The sequence below is a fragment of the Branchiostoma lanceolatum genome, chromosome 2, assembly GCF_035083965.1.
Source record: "Branchiostoma lanceolatum isolate klBraLanc5 chromosome 2, klBraLanc5.hap2, whole genome shotgun sequence".
In the NCBI taxonomy this organism is placed as follows: Eukaryota; Metazoa; Chordata; class Leptocardii; order Amphioxiformes; family Branchiostomatidae; genus Branchiostoma; species Branchiostoma lanceolatum.
The window spans coordinates 29,887,162-29,903,387 of record NC_089723.1 but is presented as its reverse complement, the minus strand read 5'-3'; the positions used below and the strand labels follow the sequence as shown (position 1 = coordinate 29,903,387).

The following is a 16,226-nucleotide window of genomic DNA, read 5'->3' as shown; positions in this document are numbered from 1 at the left end:
GTCAAACATTGATGTAGGGAACAACTACAAAAACGCAAAATAATATCTAAAAATATGACGTATCAGAGCTCTTGATGTAAAATATAGATTGCCGTAGCATGTTTATGATTTCAAATGACGAATGTTTCGAAAAAAAGCTAGTCGCCGTTATAGTATAGAAGAGCTAAATATCCTGCTAGCTTTCTCTGGATGACAGGCCGTGACCCGTGAACCTTGTACCGTATGGTTACGCCGACAAGTTTTCATTTTCGTCCTCAACATCGATCTTACGAATCTAAATGTAAGTGTTTCTCTTACGCTTGTGATCCTTTGTTAGACATAGAAGCTATCAGATGACATATTTCTCTCGGTACCATATTGTAAACAATGTTGACGTGTCTTGAATGTTAGGATTTTAAAGTGACTTCCTTGTGTGTCATGTCATGAGCCGGATGGGGGGTGGGGTTGGATGATATTTGGGAGGTCCAAAGGGCAACTAAAAAAAAAACTTGCTTTCACATAAGCCGGTATTGAAAGCGTAACCTTTAAGATACATCTATATTATCAATACACGCAACCTGTTGAATTATCGCCTCATTTTGGTGTAGATTTTGCAAGTAGGAAAATATTCTCACAAGCAGCTGTTTTTGTTGTTTTAGTTGCGTAAAGAAGATATAATAAGGGTTTGGGTTTTAAAACAACAAATTGCACATTTATACAGTGAAATTCTCGAGGTTGTTAGAAATATGAACTTCTTGCATCAAGTTCTTAGCACCTATTAAAATAACAGTGGCAAATTGTTAGGTTCATGTTTACTTAATTAGTGTAGTAACGTTACATTGTACATAGTGCAAGCGATATTTCTTCAGATAGAAATCAATATTTGTATCATTCCTGTAAATATTACCCTTTGAAGTCCTGTCTCCCAACTTGTTAGCACTACCACTGACGTATGTTTTCACACAACATTTTTCAAACAGTAGTAAATAAGTAAAAGCAAGGAGGTAAAAGTAAAGCAGTCATCCTCAATTGAGGTGATTAGCATGATGCTTTAAGTAACTTAGCTAGTGGTAGTGCAATTCTGCTTTGTATGGCTCACGTTTTTGACTAAGCACACCGGGTCACCCCTGCTCTTCTCGATAAGTGTGTTCGTTTTTTTTACGTGCAGAGGTTTGACGCTTGGACTTAAGCCCGAAGCTCCCTCATACACGGGGCAGCCAGCTGTATGTCACCATCCTAAATGATGTCCAAGCTCGAGTCATCCCTAGGATCGAACTCGGGCCTCAGGATCCACAGAATTTGATCCAGATGGCGAAGCAGCGGGGTTGCATTACCGCTTGTGTCATATTATTTTGCATAGATAATAAAGACTGTTTGAAATGATTACGATCATTCAGTTGTTTTGAGGGTGAATATTTAACAAAAGATGCTTTCTTTCCTCACTTATTATCAGGTCTTCAAGGATCCATTGTATGATGTATACCCGACCCTGAGACAGTCATCACATCAGATGCTGATAGCGCCACCTGGAGGATTGCGGTAGAAAGACAGCAGAGATAGATGTTGTAATAAGTGGTACTGAGCTAACTATCGCCATGGCAGACAAGCTCCAGGCTGAGATCACACAGGCAGAAGACACGTGGCAGAAGAACAAGAGATACACAGTATGTAAATAGATCAAAAGAGATTAGCCTTCCAGATAAAGGGTCACAAAATCAATCTACTGACTAATCTTTGACACTGGATGCTGACTGACTGTTTTGGAGGACATTCATACTAGCCTTTACTCAGTCTCACTGATAAACAAATGGAGCTCTTTCCAAAGACCATAAATTGTTGACTCCCAAATGGTTGTGCACATAGAGTCAACCACTTTTATGCAGCAAACTTCTCGGATGTGAAGAACCACACCACAAATGTATTTTAGCATAAATGCAAATAAATGACAATCGAAACATGGTGATATCTTAATTGACTGAAAAGGTGTTGTTGTTGTTGTAGACGTTTTAAGGGGAAAATGTCCCCAGTTTAACAGACAGTGAGTAAATGGGGCATTGGTACATAAACAAAAAAGGTGTTAAGTAACAGGCCATAGGTGGCTGTTTTAGTACCCACATGTCTTTATTCACTTTTCGTATTAAGCATTTAGTTCTGATTGCAGAAAACGATAAATCTTGTTTTATCCAGGTGTACAAAGTTGTGGTGACTGTTGGTGGGAAAAGCTGGTTCATCTTCAGAAGGTACACAGAGTTCGAGAAATTACACCAAATGGTAAGAAACTTCACTGAATTATGTGTTTACATTTACATGTTCTGTAAATTTTGAGATTTTCCTGGTGCTTTTAAGTTAAGTTTGTGCCATGGTTTTGCGTGGCAACTTCATACTGCAAATTAATCACATCTGAGAATATATCCTTTGTCTACCTACTATTGTTTCAACTGCAAATACAAAGATAAGTTACAAACTTTTGATTTTTCCTGTGCCACAGAGTTTTAATTTCAAGGACATAAATAAATTTACAGTTTACATTTTGTCCTTTGAATTTGCAGTATTAATCTATACCACCCAAACATATGTGTTTCCATTCAAGCTTGTTACTTTGGTTAATAACATGATATATGTACACAAAACTCAAAGTATACAAAGATCAAAAGAATCAAGTATAGATACTGTTTCTCAATATAGAACTATTTCTGTTTATTTGCATAACCGATTACATTTTACACTGTAGTACTGGTAGTTGTAAAAGATCTATGTAGATATGTACACATGTACATTAAACAGTACATGAGCTTGCATTTGGTATCTCCTTACGTATGTGACATTGATCGTTTTGTACTGTCGTAGTATAATTGTTGTTTATTTGTTGTTTATGATTGTTCACTATTTGACTTTTATCCCACAGTTAAAGAAGAACTTTGCTGATGTGTCATTTAAACTTCCGGGCAAGAAACTTTTCGGGAACAACTTTGATCCCAGTAGGTTTTATTCCTGCCTTTAACAAAAGAACAGTAGATGATGTTTGTATGATTATTTTATTTGGTCTTCATGCCTTGGCTTCAGTCTTCATTCTTCCATCTTTGGTATATTGAATTAAAATACTTCACATTTGTATGTAAAATAAATAGGAAATTAGACATTTTTCCTCATTTTCATAGACAATGCCTATAGCTAACAATTTCTGGAAACAAAATGTGAATACAATGTATAATCCTATCGGTAAATTTAAAGATATACATGTTTTGCATAATGCTGTTGATATGAGCATTGCCTGTACACTGAGGTATTCAAATTTGTTTTCTAACAGTTTTGAATATATTCCTTCAGGTTTTATCAAACACAGAAGAGAGGGTCTGCATGACTTTGTTCAGCAGCTTTGCGCTCAATCCAGAGTTCTTCAGCAGTAAGTAAAATTTAATGTGTGTCAGATAGTGCTAGGTACATGTACATACCTAAATGTACTATCAAAAAGTACAGGTCCAGATCTACTAGTAGAGGTTTATTTACAGAGCTATAAGTATAACTGTACCTGAACAAAAAAACAATTACAACTAAAATAGCTTGTGGTCTTCAATGATGACAGAAACAGTAAGTACACCGTAGTTAATATCAATAGACTTTCAGAATCTCAAAAGTCAAATCAAAGATGGCTCTGGTTTCAACACCCGTACAGTATTTTTGTCTTTTTTCCAGTGCTTAATGTTCATATTTGTGGTAGTAGTTGCACCCCTGCAGTACCATAGAAAGCCGCTACGAGGCCCATTATCTAGCTTGCCCTTCATTTTCCCAACCTCGACCCACCTACCAAATATCATAAGGATCCATCCACAGCTTGTTGAGTTATACTGTCCACAGACACACACACAAACAGCACCAAAAACATAACCTTCCTGGCAAAGGTAAAAATATACATGTGAGCGTGAATTTATGCAGGTACAGTTCTGGTACATAATTCAATATTTTGGACCTGTACCTAGAAGATTCTTGCGGTATTTTACCAGTATTCTGTACCTATACCAGGGCTATCTCCAGCTTTTAATTCTTTTCCGTCCTACTCATTGTTGGGGATCCAATGTGTTGAATTTTCCCTTGTTGAATTCATCATTTCAAACTTATGAAGATAGATTTTCGTCAATTTCATGTCATACAGTTAAGATTTTGGGACGGACAACGTACTATTTTTTTTCCATCCCAACAAGCCAATTTCCGTCTCGGAACGGAGGGACGTGTCCTAGAGACAGCCCTGACCTACGCGCAGCCCTAGTATTACAGTAATACCTCCTTTTGTAATGACTACAGCTCAGAGGTACGGACATTTCTACAACTGGACAACCCCCGAAACAAGAACGGTTCAGGCGGGGACGAAGAAGCGTTTGAGAACAACGACGCAAATGGCGAGGTAGACACTACTTTATTGACATGTTTTTCATACAAGTCGCACTTTAAACTTGACCTTTGATCATATTAAGTACTTGGAAGTCACTTCTGCATAAGTGCTTGCCATGTTATGTAAACAACACATTTGCAATGTACATGTAGAAAGATCACAATGCCACAGTTTTTCTGTGGTCCATTTTCTAGTGATTATGCTTAATAATATAAATCTATATGCATGTGTATGTGTCCTTTGTTTTATCAGATTAATTTTGTACTTAACTTAAGTGTACTATTATAGCTAAACAGTGAATTACATCTTTTTCTTGTCTAATACAATTGATGACATCTCAATGTAAAATTTGAATTACTGAATAATTACTAAACAGTAATCAAGTAGTTCTCTCTTTAGAAAGGTTTTGTTACACTAGTTACAGTAATGCTTCTTCTTGTTTTAATGTAGGACTCTGCAGACTACAATCTTGGTCCTACTCACAATCCAAAGTAAGAGTTTCATACGTGTCTCACCCCATCATGTAACAAAACATTGCCCAGTTTTCTGTACATAGTCTGTGTATCGCAAATGCCGCCGCATTGGGCTAAGTTGGGCAGGCCACTGCAAGCACCATATTATTACTTAATAAGGCTCACTTTGCTTTTGTTTGCTCCGATTGACTTGTGGAAAATGTAACATTAAAGTTGACATATCAGTTAACACCATAGTAATGCATAGAGGCAGCAGTACTGCATTTTTTTGCATAGTGTGTATGGAGAAACCCGTACAACGTTAGATAATGAATCAGATGTCTCAATATCTAACTTAGAATTGATCATCCCAGAATTTGCACACATCATTAGATTCATGTTTTCATTCAATCATATGCCAAATGAACATATTTAAGCTCTGTGTGTATTGGCCACTATAAGTAAACAAAATCTTAAAAGATGTGTTATGTTTTTATTGTCACAGTGTTTGAATTCTTACCAATGTCAACTTCCTCCCTTACAGTGCAAGACCGTCTGATTTTGACTTCCTTAAAGTTATTGGAAAGGGTAGTTTTGGAAAGGTAAGTGGACAAACACATTTCCAACTTAGAGAGACTCTAATCTTCAATGGAAAAGATCTCATTTTAGATCTAGAATATATAACACCGAATATTGTGAAATACATATTTGTGCCATGCCCAAGTTGATGTCAGTCTAGATTCGCTCAACATTCCTAACTGCTTTTTGACAATTTACTTACTAATAATTCGTTTGTTCATTAACACCCTTGTAGTAGGGCAGCGAGTTTCTTTGCTGTTTAAGTTGCAGGGTATATTTTTACAGGGAGGGTTCCTATCCCTTCCCCTTCTCTGAATAGCTATAGTATGATATTTCAATTCTACCCTTTTTTCCAGGTTTTGCTGGCCAGACACAAGACTGACAGCAACTTCTATGCTGTTAAAGTATTGCAGAAGAAAGTCATCATGAAGAGAAATGAGGCAAGTTCAAGTTTAATGACATAACTGACAGGGTATTTACAGGTATAGCAGGCCAGAATGTACCTTAGATTCAGAATATAACCATGTGTGTAATTCCAGCCTGTACCCTCTAATAAAAATTGCCTTTAAGTTCACTGTGATTTAATTTCACGGTAAGTAAAAAAAAGGAGTGTTCTCAGTGATTTTACATCCGCGATAGTGTTATAGTCACATGCTGTACAGTAATTTAACACAAGTGGTTTTAAGATCACGGTAGAGGGATCACTGTGAAAAGTGCTCAGTTACATAAAACCACCATGGAAATTTTACGAGTAACACTAACTAAATCTTAAGCCTTTCCCAGTGTGTTTTCTTTTCATAGTTTTTGCGGTGGCCTTTCCATCCATTTTATCACTACACGATTATTTCATTGTTTCAACTGTGAATTTTAAGCACCACAAAATCCTCTGTTTCCCTCCTAGTCCTAGTCCTACTACAAGATAAAACCACTGCGAAAATAACTTAAAGTTACTGCAGCCGGTAGAAGCTCCACATTTGGTTTATGCTCACCTGAATGCTATAGATTTCAAGCCCTTGGAATTTTGCTTATCCCTTATAAAGTTGGCTCTGTAACTAGTCCTATATTTTTGTTGTTTCAGGCCAAACATATCATGGCAGAACGTAACGTCCTGCTGAAGAACCTGAAGCACCCGTTCCTGGTGGGACTGCACTATTCCTTCCAGACTCCTGACAAGCTCTACTTTGTGCTGGACTATGTTAATGGAGGAGAGGTGGGTGTGGTTTTCATATTCTACCATTGTAGAATATATATTGAGTATAGACTATACAATTTACATTTTATATTCTTGTAAATCCATTTACTACCTGAAAGATTGTTTTTCCATCAGTCTGTCTTTGCACAGGTCCCTCGCAAACATACATGTAGCCTATATAATTGTCAATACAAACGTTATTTATAACCAACAGTTAAAAAGGTTAGTAAACGATCAGACATGTCAGACAGCATCCATTGTCTTTCATTATAGTGATTGAACAGAATCTAACAAGTATTTGGCTAAAACCATAAATCAATTACTTACTTATTTAATCCTCTTCGCTCCTGTTGGAGCATAAGGCGCCAATGAACTCTCTCCAGCCCTTCCTGTCTTGGGCCATCCATCTAACTTCGTGCCATGTCTTCCTCGCAGCCTTCGTCTCTCCTTCCACAGTTCTCCTCTAGGTCCCTAGAGGCCTGCCTCTCTTTCGTTTCCCTTGAGGATTCCATTTGAGGGCGACATGTGGGTGTCTGGTTTTGTTAATACGGAGGACATGTCCTAGCCACTTCCAGCGTCTGTGTTTTATTTCGTCTACGATGTTGCATATACCTGTGCGTTCGCTTACTTCTTTGTTGGAGATTCTCTGCTTCCAGTGCATTTTTAGGATTCTTCTGAGGCATCTACCTTCGATAATAAATCAATTATTGATATAAAAAAATTTGTTTGGTTTCATATCCATAGTTTTGGTGGAATACCTTAGACTTCAGATTCTGTTCAGTCACTGACGAAAGATAGCAGATGCAGTCTGAGTCGGACCATTCACAAAAGTGGTCCAGTTTGTTGAGTAACTTTTGTGTTGAGCTTGTCATCAACTGTTCTTGATTTTGTATTTTACTTTTGCAGGAGTATAGTTTACGCTTTCATGTCAAGCAATTTTTCAGAGGAATGTTAAATTTACCTGACTGGTAAAGATTGTTGATCTGAATTTATTTTTGCTTCTCCCAGCTGTTCTTCCATCTACAGAGGGAAAGGTACTTCCCTGAACCCAGAGCTCGTTTCTATGCGGCTGAGATTGCAAGTGCCTTGGGGTATCTCCATTCACTCAACATTATCTACAGGTAAGAGTCCTTACTTTGTTGGAGGAATGTATCTAGATTTCTCAGCTGATAACAGAAGTGACTTCCTGTGATGGTAATGGCTAGCACGTACAAGTATTTGAATGGAAAAATAGTACACACGGGCAGCCAGAGATTGCTTTGAAAACCTAACATTATGCCATTTTGACTACCGTTGTCCATGAGGAATGACAAAAAGCAAATATTTCCAGCCAGTCCGCTCTAGATCTGCCCCTGAGGTGTTGCCAAAAACTGTCATTCTGTCAGAATGGAGGGTAAAGATAGTTCCTTTTGAGGCCGTGGGGGCAGTGGGTCGTTTATCCACTGTGTCCTGGGCACGGTAGGTATTGTAAGGCAGAGCCCGTTCCTCTCCCACCTTTTACCTCCCTAACCAAACCCATTCTTATATCTGGGTGGAGTGAGGAAAGTTGTGTAAACTGCCTTTCACAGTGTCTATAGCCAGGAATAGCTGAAGTCAAACCTGTGACCTCTTGATCTTGAATCCTCTAGTATAGCCACTTGCTATTATGCAATATTGACTCACATATATTTATTGTCTAGTACAGTTTGTTCTGTTCATTCTCCTTACTTTCTGCATTTTATTGATATGTCCATACATCTTTTGCATATAGACATAAATGTATTTTACCTTACAGAGATTTAAAACCAGAAAATATTCTACTAGATTCTCAGGTGAGTTGAATATGAATGCATACTTACTTTTAACACAGTAGAGAATATGCTACTACATGACTGTACATGTAAATAGTGTTAGGATTTTGTTATTTTGTGAATTATTTGCAATGACCATGTATTCTAGCACAATAGTTGTAGACAATATCTCTTCACTGTCACTCTTTCTAACAGTGCTGATAGGTGACTGTGTACTTTTTTGTGTTAATCAAAGCTGTGAAACATATTTTTCCTTTGGCAAGTCAATATCTTAAGTTGTTTCTTTTTTTGCTTCCTAGGGTCATGTTGTTTTGACCGACTTTGGCCTGTGTAAAGAAGGAATTGAAGCTTCAGCAACTACATCCACCTTTTGTGGAACTCCCGAGGTATGTTGTAGACTAAGTCTTGTGAGAGTAACACATGAGGCTTGAATGAAGAGAAATGCAGGGTTTTTCCAGCATGTACCCAGAACTTGATGCAAACCTGCAAAACTCTTGGGCTGATGATTTTTTTTATCTAATAATATAGTAGCAATTGTCAACTGTCAACAACAACAGACACTGTTGAGCAGCATGGTACCTCAGTTACAATGTGTATAATGCCATCATACTGTTGGAAAATACATGTAGCTTGCCATATGTGTCTGCAGGCTCTAAATGACTTCAATCAGTAGTACACCCACCCAATGTTCTCTTGATCATTGCACAATTTTTAGGGATGTTTGCAAGTCACCCAGCCCCATTAGATATGATAAGGCTAAATTTACAGGCGAAAAATATGACCCCCTTTCGAGCAATCAGAATATACAGCCAAAGCTTGTTGACTGTTATACAGGGTATAAGCCATGTTGAGGGGTTGTTGTTTTTGTACATGACATTATGTAGTTAAAAGAAGAAGTCATCACATCACATATGATTTCTTTTCCAGCTCCGAGTATATACAGGATATTATGCATATATGAAAACACATGCCTTATATCAATTTTAAAGCATTTAAAAGAAACATGTCGCTAAATCTACATTGTAGTACATCTTTACTGTGTGTTGATTCTCAGTACCTTGCACCAGAAGTGCTGCGGAAACAGGCGTACGACAGATCAGTAGACTGGTGGTGTCTGGGTGCAGTGTTGTATGAGATGCTGTATGGGTTGGTAAGTGTGCTAAGCCAGGTTTATCCATCCTATTCTAGCTCCAGCTCCCTCTTTTGGTTGCATCCCTGTCCATTAGTCCGGTAACTGGGATCGAACAGGCATTCAGAAACTTGATCCTAATTATGCTGCTCAAAATGTATTCAATGTACTGTAGTCATATGGACAAGCGCCAGACTATTCTGGTGATCAAAAAATCAAACTGGAGCTGGAATAGGATAGATACCAGGCTACCAGCATCAATCTATTTCTTTTGCCTGTACACTGTATTTCCAATTCATTATGTTCATCAATGAGGATCTACACAGTCATGCACATGTACATGTACATACTGTAGTATATTCGCTACTTTAAGATGTGCAAAGTCTTAGACAGTTAAGCTTTCTTAAAACAGTCCTTAATGGTAAATGTATGTTACTTTCAGCCCCCATTCTATAGCCGGGACACTGCAGAAATGTACGAGAACATCCTCTACAAACCTCTCAAACTCAGGACCAACATATCACCAGCTGCCAGGCACATCCTGGAAGGGGTGAGTACGCCAAATGGAACAGCTTCACAAGAGAGTTTAACCTTCTCCCTGCTGCCTTAACCCCAAAACCAATGCAAATTTGGCACTAAACGGCTAATCCAGCAGGGAGAAGGGTAATTGTCATTGGAAATATATTTTGGATAAACATATGAAAGATACATGGAACATTAATGTATACTAAATTGCAGGTGTAGTAGGCAAGAAGATACCACTTGTCAGAATATACCCTGCCCCCGTGGTATATTTTGTGTAGGCCTGGGGTATATTCTGGCCTGCTACACTGGCAGTATTTATTGAGTGGAGGGCAAGCTCTATGTACCCCCAAAATCATGCCACAAAAATCTGCAAGGAAATTGCTACCCTATGAGAAATGAACCACCACGATCTGATACATTTTTGTTGGGAAAGAGTCCTTTAGGTACTAAATATAGAAGACTGAGTATCAGTGCTATAAAAAGTATACTCTTGTGGCCCAGATCCAGACATGAAAATTTACATGTTCCCATCTTGCATGTTCCCATGTACAGCTACTACAGAAAGAAAAGGAAGACAGGCTTGGTACTGGAGACAAAGACTTTGTAAGTAGAATGAAAATGTATCACTTAAGATTGATCAGACAATAGATTCTTCGGTGCTTAGATCTTCTCACTGATATTGTGTGATGTAAAAAATGAATACAGTTGGTACAATGTGTATGTTCAAGTTAGAAAATTCTACATTACTACATGTACATGTATATCTAAGCTGTATCATGTTGTCCACCAATCCACTGTAATAGCTCCATTCAATATATACATGCATCAGATACTGCGTGCATTCCCTACCAAATGGACTAACTGTAACAGTTGTATTCTGATGCTAGAACACTTCCCTGTGCATTTATCTACCACTCAAAAATCATGACAAAAGTATGTCCAGAATACGAGATGTCTAAACCGGAAGTTCTGCTGCAGTACCTTAGAAAGACACTAGGGGGCCCATTCAAACTTGACCTTCGTTTTCCTGTTCAATGACAGACTGACAGACAACACTTAAGACATAATCTTCTTGGTGAAGGTAATAAGAAGCTGCATGTACATGTAGGTAATTTCTGTGTCCTCATGTGTCCCCAGGAAGAGGTGAAGACCCACGCCTTCTTCAGCAGTCTGAACTGGCAGGACCTGCTGGAGAGGAAGATACCTCCTCCTTATAACCCTGAAGTGGTGAGAAACAGTAATATGACTGAATTTGTGGGATTGTAAAAAAGTAACCAGCAAACATGTATCAATTTATGTATTGCCAGTGATGTTGTCGAAGGATATAATGTTGCCCCTTCTATATCTATTTGTGTCTATGTGTGCACATACTAGTACTCTTACATGATAGACCATGTTCTGGATAAAGGAATTATGGGTCATTCAGGAGCGCATGCTGGAGATCTAAAGTACATGTATGGCATATGGTAAAGCAAGCTACATGTATGCTCTAATGCAGTGAATCTCTATAGCCAGTATAACCGCTCTTCAGCGTAACTCACCAGTTGTGCAGGCACACAGCACGGAAGCAGTTGGTTATATTACACTGAATAACTTAATTACTGTAAGTTTACACGTTATTACCGTAAGTTTGTACGTCTAACTTACTTAGTAACTGTAAGCATTGTTTAAAGCTATCTAGTGAGTATGCTAATCTGCAGTACTTGGTGGCAACAGGTTCCACTCTACTTGCTTCAGCTCGTGTTTTTAGTCAAGTACATGGGTGTGTGTCTGGCCAGACTTCTGTGTAAGAATCCTAAAAATGGTACTTGACAAGTATCTGAGTTTCTTCTCATTTTTCATACAGAGTGGCCAGCTGGACTTGAAGCACTTTGACCCTGAGTTTGTACGCGAGCCGGTGCCCGGGTCAGTTGGAAAGTCTACCGGAGTGATCAGCGCGAGCGTACAGGAGGCGGACGCCGCTTTCATGGGCTTTTCATACGCGCCTCCCGCCGAGGACGCCTTCGAGTAAAGGAAACGTCTTCATTTCACACTCGCGACATTCCATTTTTAACATTGTTGTGTCAGTCCTTTAATGACATGTAGCTATCTAATTCTAAGACATAGAATTTCCATCAGAGGTGTCTTCTTGAATGTCATACCTCATTTTCTGGATTAACTTGCCAGAAGAGTCTCTCGTGCCAATAATCAATATTAATGATAATTCAACACTCATATCACCACACCAGTCCTCACTAGTTATTTTGTGCAAGCAATTTCAATTCATTTCGTTGCATTTCCTTCATAGTGCAAATGATTTGGAAAATCTGATTTGAGGTCATGAGGGTGTATTTCAGATGAACTTACACAACCTGCATGCATAGTTAAGCAAATTGTTTGCTTATTTGCATAATTGATGTCATGAAACTGGTATGAAGTTTATCTCAGAGTCTATAATTATGATGTATACACTTAGGGAACAACATTACATGGTTATTATAGTAGTACTTGAATTCGTAGCCCTGGTAACAGAATGTGCAACATGACAAATTTTGAGATGATTTTTATTTCAGATAATATGTTCAGATATTTGTGGCAAATGCACAAACTGACAACATCAATTTCATAAGTTGATAGGTTTAGTTCTGATAGCCAGAAAAATCATTTGCTTTGGCCAACAAGACAAATTCTCGATAATCTTAAATTAATATTATATTAGATTTATCATTTAGTGTCATACAGCATACTTTATGCTGTAGAACAATATATTCATAACCTGGACATGTTGTTCTACTTACATTGCAATGGACTTGTCTACAGTAATCATTAGATGTACAGGATAGTATGAAAGGTACAGAGTATAACATAATTGATATAGCTGGCTTATTGTCAACCGCTGATGCACAATAATCTCTTAAATCTGTGATTGAAATGAAGGTACAGAAACAGTTTAGTAAACATAACTTGAATGAGCTCTTCTATCAGTTTAAGAAAAAATTGAGAAGTGAATCTAAAAGCACATTAAGGCTGATATTCAAACACTTCAAAAGCGGCGTCTCTTTTAGCTTTGATATGATCAATATTTTTATAAAGTGTCTTGGCTAGGAAATAAAACAGTCTTGGCCCTTAAACATGGAAAACTCTAATTGTACAGTGATCTTTTTCAAACAAATGGTCAAAGGAAGAGTTGGAATATAACATATCAAATTTATAGGGTGCTTGCAGTGACATGACCATGACCATAACATAATCAACCAGCTTCAAAACAAATGGCAAATGCTAAAGTAAAAGATACACATGGTTATTTCATGAGAAATCTTTATTTCTTTCTACCTCAGCATGCCTGCTTTTCATTTGATAATTCCCATCTGAAAATAAAAACAATTTTTCCTGTGTTTTCCAAATCACTGGATGCCATTATATTGGATTCAGCATACTGGATCCGCCATATTGGATCCGCCATTATGATATTGGATCCTACATGGCCGTTGCAGGTTTTGATGTGTTGTCACATTCAAGCACCCTATACTCAATGTTTAGAGAGAAAAAACATGGTTCCTCAACAAGCTTTTAAGCAAACTTATCCAAGTTCTGTTAATTTTCAGATGATTTTCCAGTAATACGCCAAGACAAGAAATATGATAAGGATGTTAATATCTATAAGAAAATCATCTCTACCATTAATTCTATTGTTATAAATGTATTTGAAGTTTTCTGTCTGCATGTATACTATTGTATAGTATGCTTGTATAGGTCATATTTTAGATTTAGTTTGGAACTTAGCAGAGTATGTCTAGGCCCTGTCAAATTCGTTGTATGACGGGTTTACGACAGCAAATTTAGCTTAAAGGGAATTTTTGGGACAATCATGGGTGTGAGGTACATAATTCAACTGTCTTGTGATTGACTACAGACTGTAAATGCAAAAATGTTTGCAGTGGTTTTATGTTAGCGGTTTTCGCATTGAACTCTTTACCACAAACTTAAAACCATCACGAAAAGCCGTTCCATTGTGTGACTGTAGCGCTACTATTGTTTTAAAGGCGAGCTCCAAACTACCGCGAACACTCCATTTTCACCCTACCGTGAAATTAAATCTCCAAACATTTCTACATTTACAGTACTTCCTCATAGATGCTTGTTGATGGTTGCCTCTGTTATAACAACAAACGATCCAATAACAAAAGAAGTTGTAAAGGGTGGCTACACCTTTAAAAAATTACTGTGATAATTGTGGTTATGAATGAGGAAATTTTGGGTTGTGATGTTTATATCTCAGTGTCAAAGCAATATTTTAAAGATATATTTACACTTAAGGTGACGTTTCAGATAAAATGGAAAGAAAGAATGACAAAGAGTTGAAAGGAGCTAAACTTTAGGACTGTAGTTTCACCTACTGTAGTTTCACCTACAGTCCTCAAGTTTGGCTCCTTTCAACTCAAAAATGTTAGAGAATACCTGTCCGTATCACTAGTTGTACTGTCGGGCCATTTATTTGATTCTTATACTTTCAAAGCCTTTAATCTGTGTTCACAGCAGCAGAATGTATGTTTCAACTGTGACACAAATACCTTTGGTATCTAAGAAAATGAACACCACCTTGAACTACAGGTATTGCTGTATTCAGAGTTAATCGCACTGAATGGGTTTGATAGTGAATCTATTGTAGACTTAATGTTTTATTGATATCATGGTAATGATGTATATCAGATATCAATAAGATATTTGTATAATGATTATCGTATATAAAGAGTATCTCATGATTTCTTTCCAGTTATGTGGAGAGGTAAATTCTTGCAATATCAAGCCAATTTATGCATAATGTTTTAAAATTTATTTTAGACAGTTTCAGTACCTGCACAAAATGTGTGCCATCTGTGCAACGTAAGTCACATTGTGTGTCATAACATATTTACATTGTACCCAGGTTGTGTACGAATCATCAAATTTAGTTGCCACATATATTTGCTTTATTGTCTTAGAGTTTAGCATTTTGAGCAATTTTTATCAATGAAAATACTAGGGTTAAGATTTTATGCAATTTATTATCAATCCTTCACATTTCTATTAATTTTACCATAATTGAAGCTTAGGTTAGGTTGATAGATGCAAAATGTGGTTTCAATTGATTGTTTATATTCTGTACATTCAGTGTACGGCCACACTTATTTTTTGGTTCTCCAATTCGGTTCCTTTTATTTGAGAGCAAAAAAAAACATGATACATATCACCTCCATAATGCTCATAATTTGGCGCCAAATTTCTCTCTTCTTTCACCCCTCCATAAATTTCACTTCAAAAGCCAAGAACCAAGAAATTGAATTGATGTGGCCAAATTTTTTTGTCACTATTGAATTATCATATCCAAGAAGTTTTGGTTATGTTGTTTGTATGATGATTGTGGACGTGACTAGAAGAATTTTGTTTACAAGGTCTACGTTGCCAGGACAAACAACGACATCTGCACCATTGATAAATATTTACCTGTCTAAAACTGGGCGTCCAAACTAGTTTGGGCTAGTCCCGTACTGGCACATTTTTTCAAAGAGGAAGCTTGAAATAATATGTAAAAAAGCTACACTTATCAAGTAGGTTTCTTCCAAGTTGCTCAGATGTTAGAAAACTTCTCAACAGATCAGTTTCATTTCTGAGAAAAGTGGAAAATTATCAATTCAAATTTGTGATTTTTTTAACACATTAATGTATGTGTTATGGCATTGGCAAATGTTCTTCCAAATGTCCTTAAAAACTCATACAATATTCAAATCGTGAGACGATGGTAGCGGAACATGTTTCATGAAAATCGAAAAGTAGCAGAAAGTTATATATGTAGGAGGTGAATTTTTAAAACGTGTCAATATAGCAAATCTTTATAATCTGTTTTTTTTTCCAATGAGCATTTAATGCAAATCTGTATTCAAAGCTCTGTCATTTTCAATCGTGATGTTTTCAATATGATAACCTGTACATATATAGCTGATTTTCTCATATACTCTACAGTATACATTTGGGCACAGTTTAAATGTGCAAATTAAGAGGCCTGATTTACCTCTCAAAATATATAGTGTGAAGGAAAGGTTGATACTATTTTTTCAGATGTATGTGCAATCCATGTATTTATATGTGATGATGAAATACAAATTAAAGAGTAATTCTCCCATGACAAGGTGTTCCCATTGTTTTGATTAGTTACCTTTGCTGAGAAGGTTATGTT

General features: G+C 37.1%; 1 protein-coding gene across 1 annotated transcript; it reads left to right on the top strand.

Annotated features, from left to right (window-relative positions):
- The first annotated feature begins 171 nt into the window (after positions 1-171).
- On the top strand, positions 172-16,178 carry LOC136428503 (serine/threonine-protein kinase Sgk1-like). The gene is made up of 18 exons (XM_066418068.1): positions 172-280; positions 1,433-1,643; positions 2,167-2,250; positions 2,885-2,957; positions 3,307-3,382; positions 4,279-4,378; positions 4,817-4,857; positions 5,363-5,420; positions 5,754-5,837; positions 6,476-6,607; positions 7,598-7,710; positions 8,364-8,400; positions 8,679-8,765; positions 9,434-9,529; positions 9,951-10,058; positions 10,586-10,636; positions 11,171-11,260; positions 11,880-16,178. Exons 2-18 carry the CDS (start codon positions 1,575-1,577, stop codon positions 12,042-12,044), a joined length of 1,464 nt encoding a protein of 487 aa, XP_066274165.1. The 5' UTR covers positions 172-280; positions 1,433-1,574; the 3' UTR covers positions 12,045-16,178.
- The last annotated feature ends 48 nt before the right edge of the window (positions 16,179-16,226 follow it).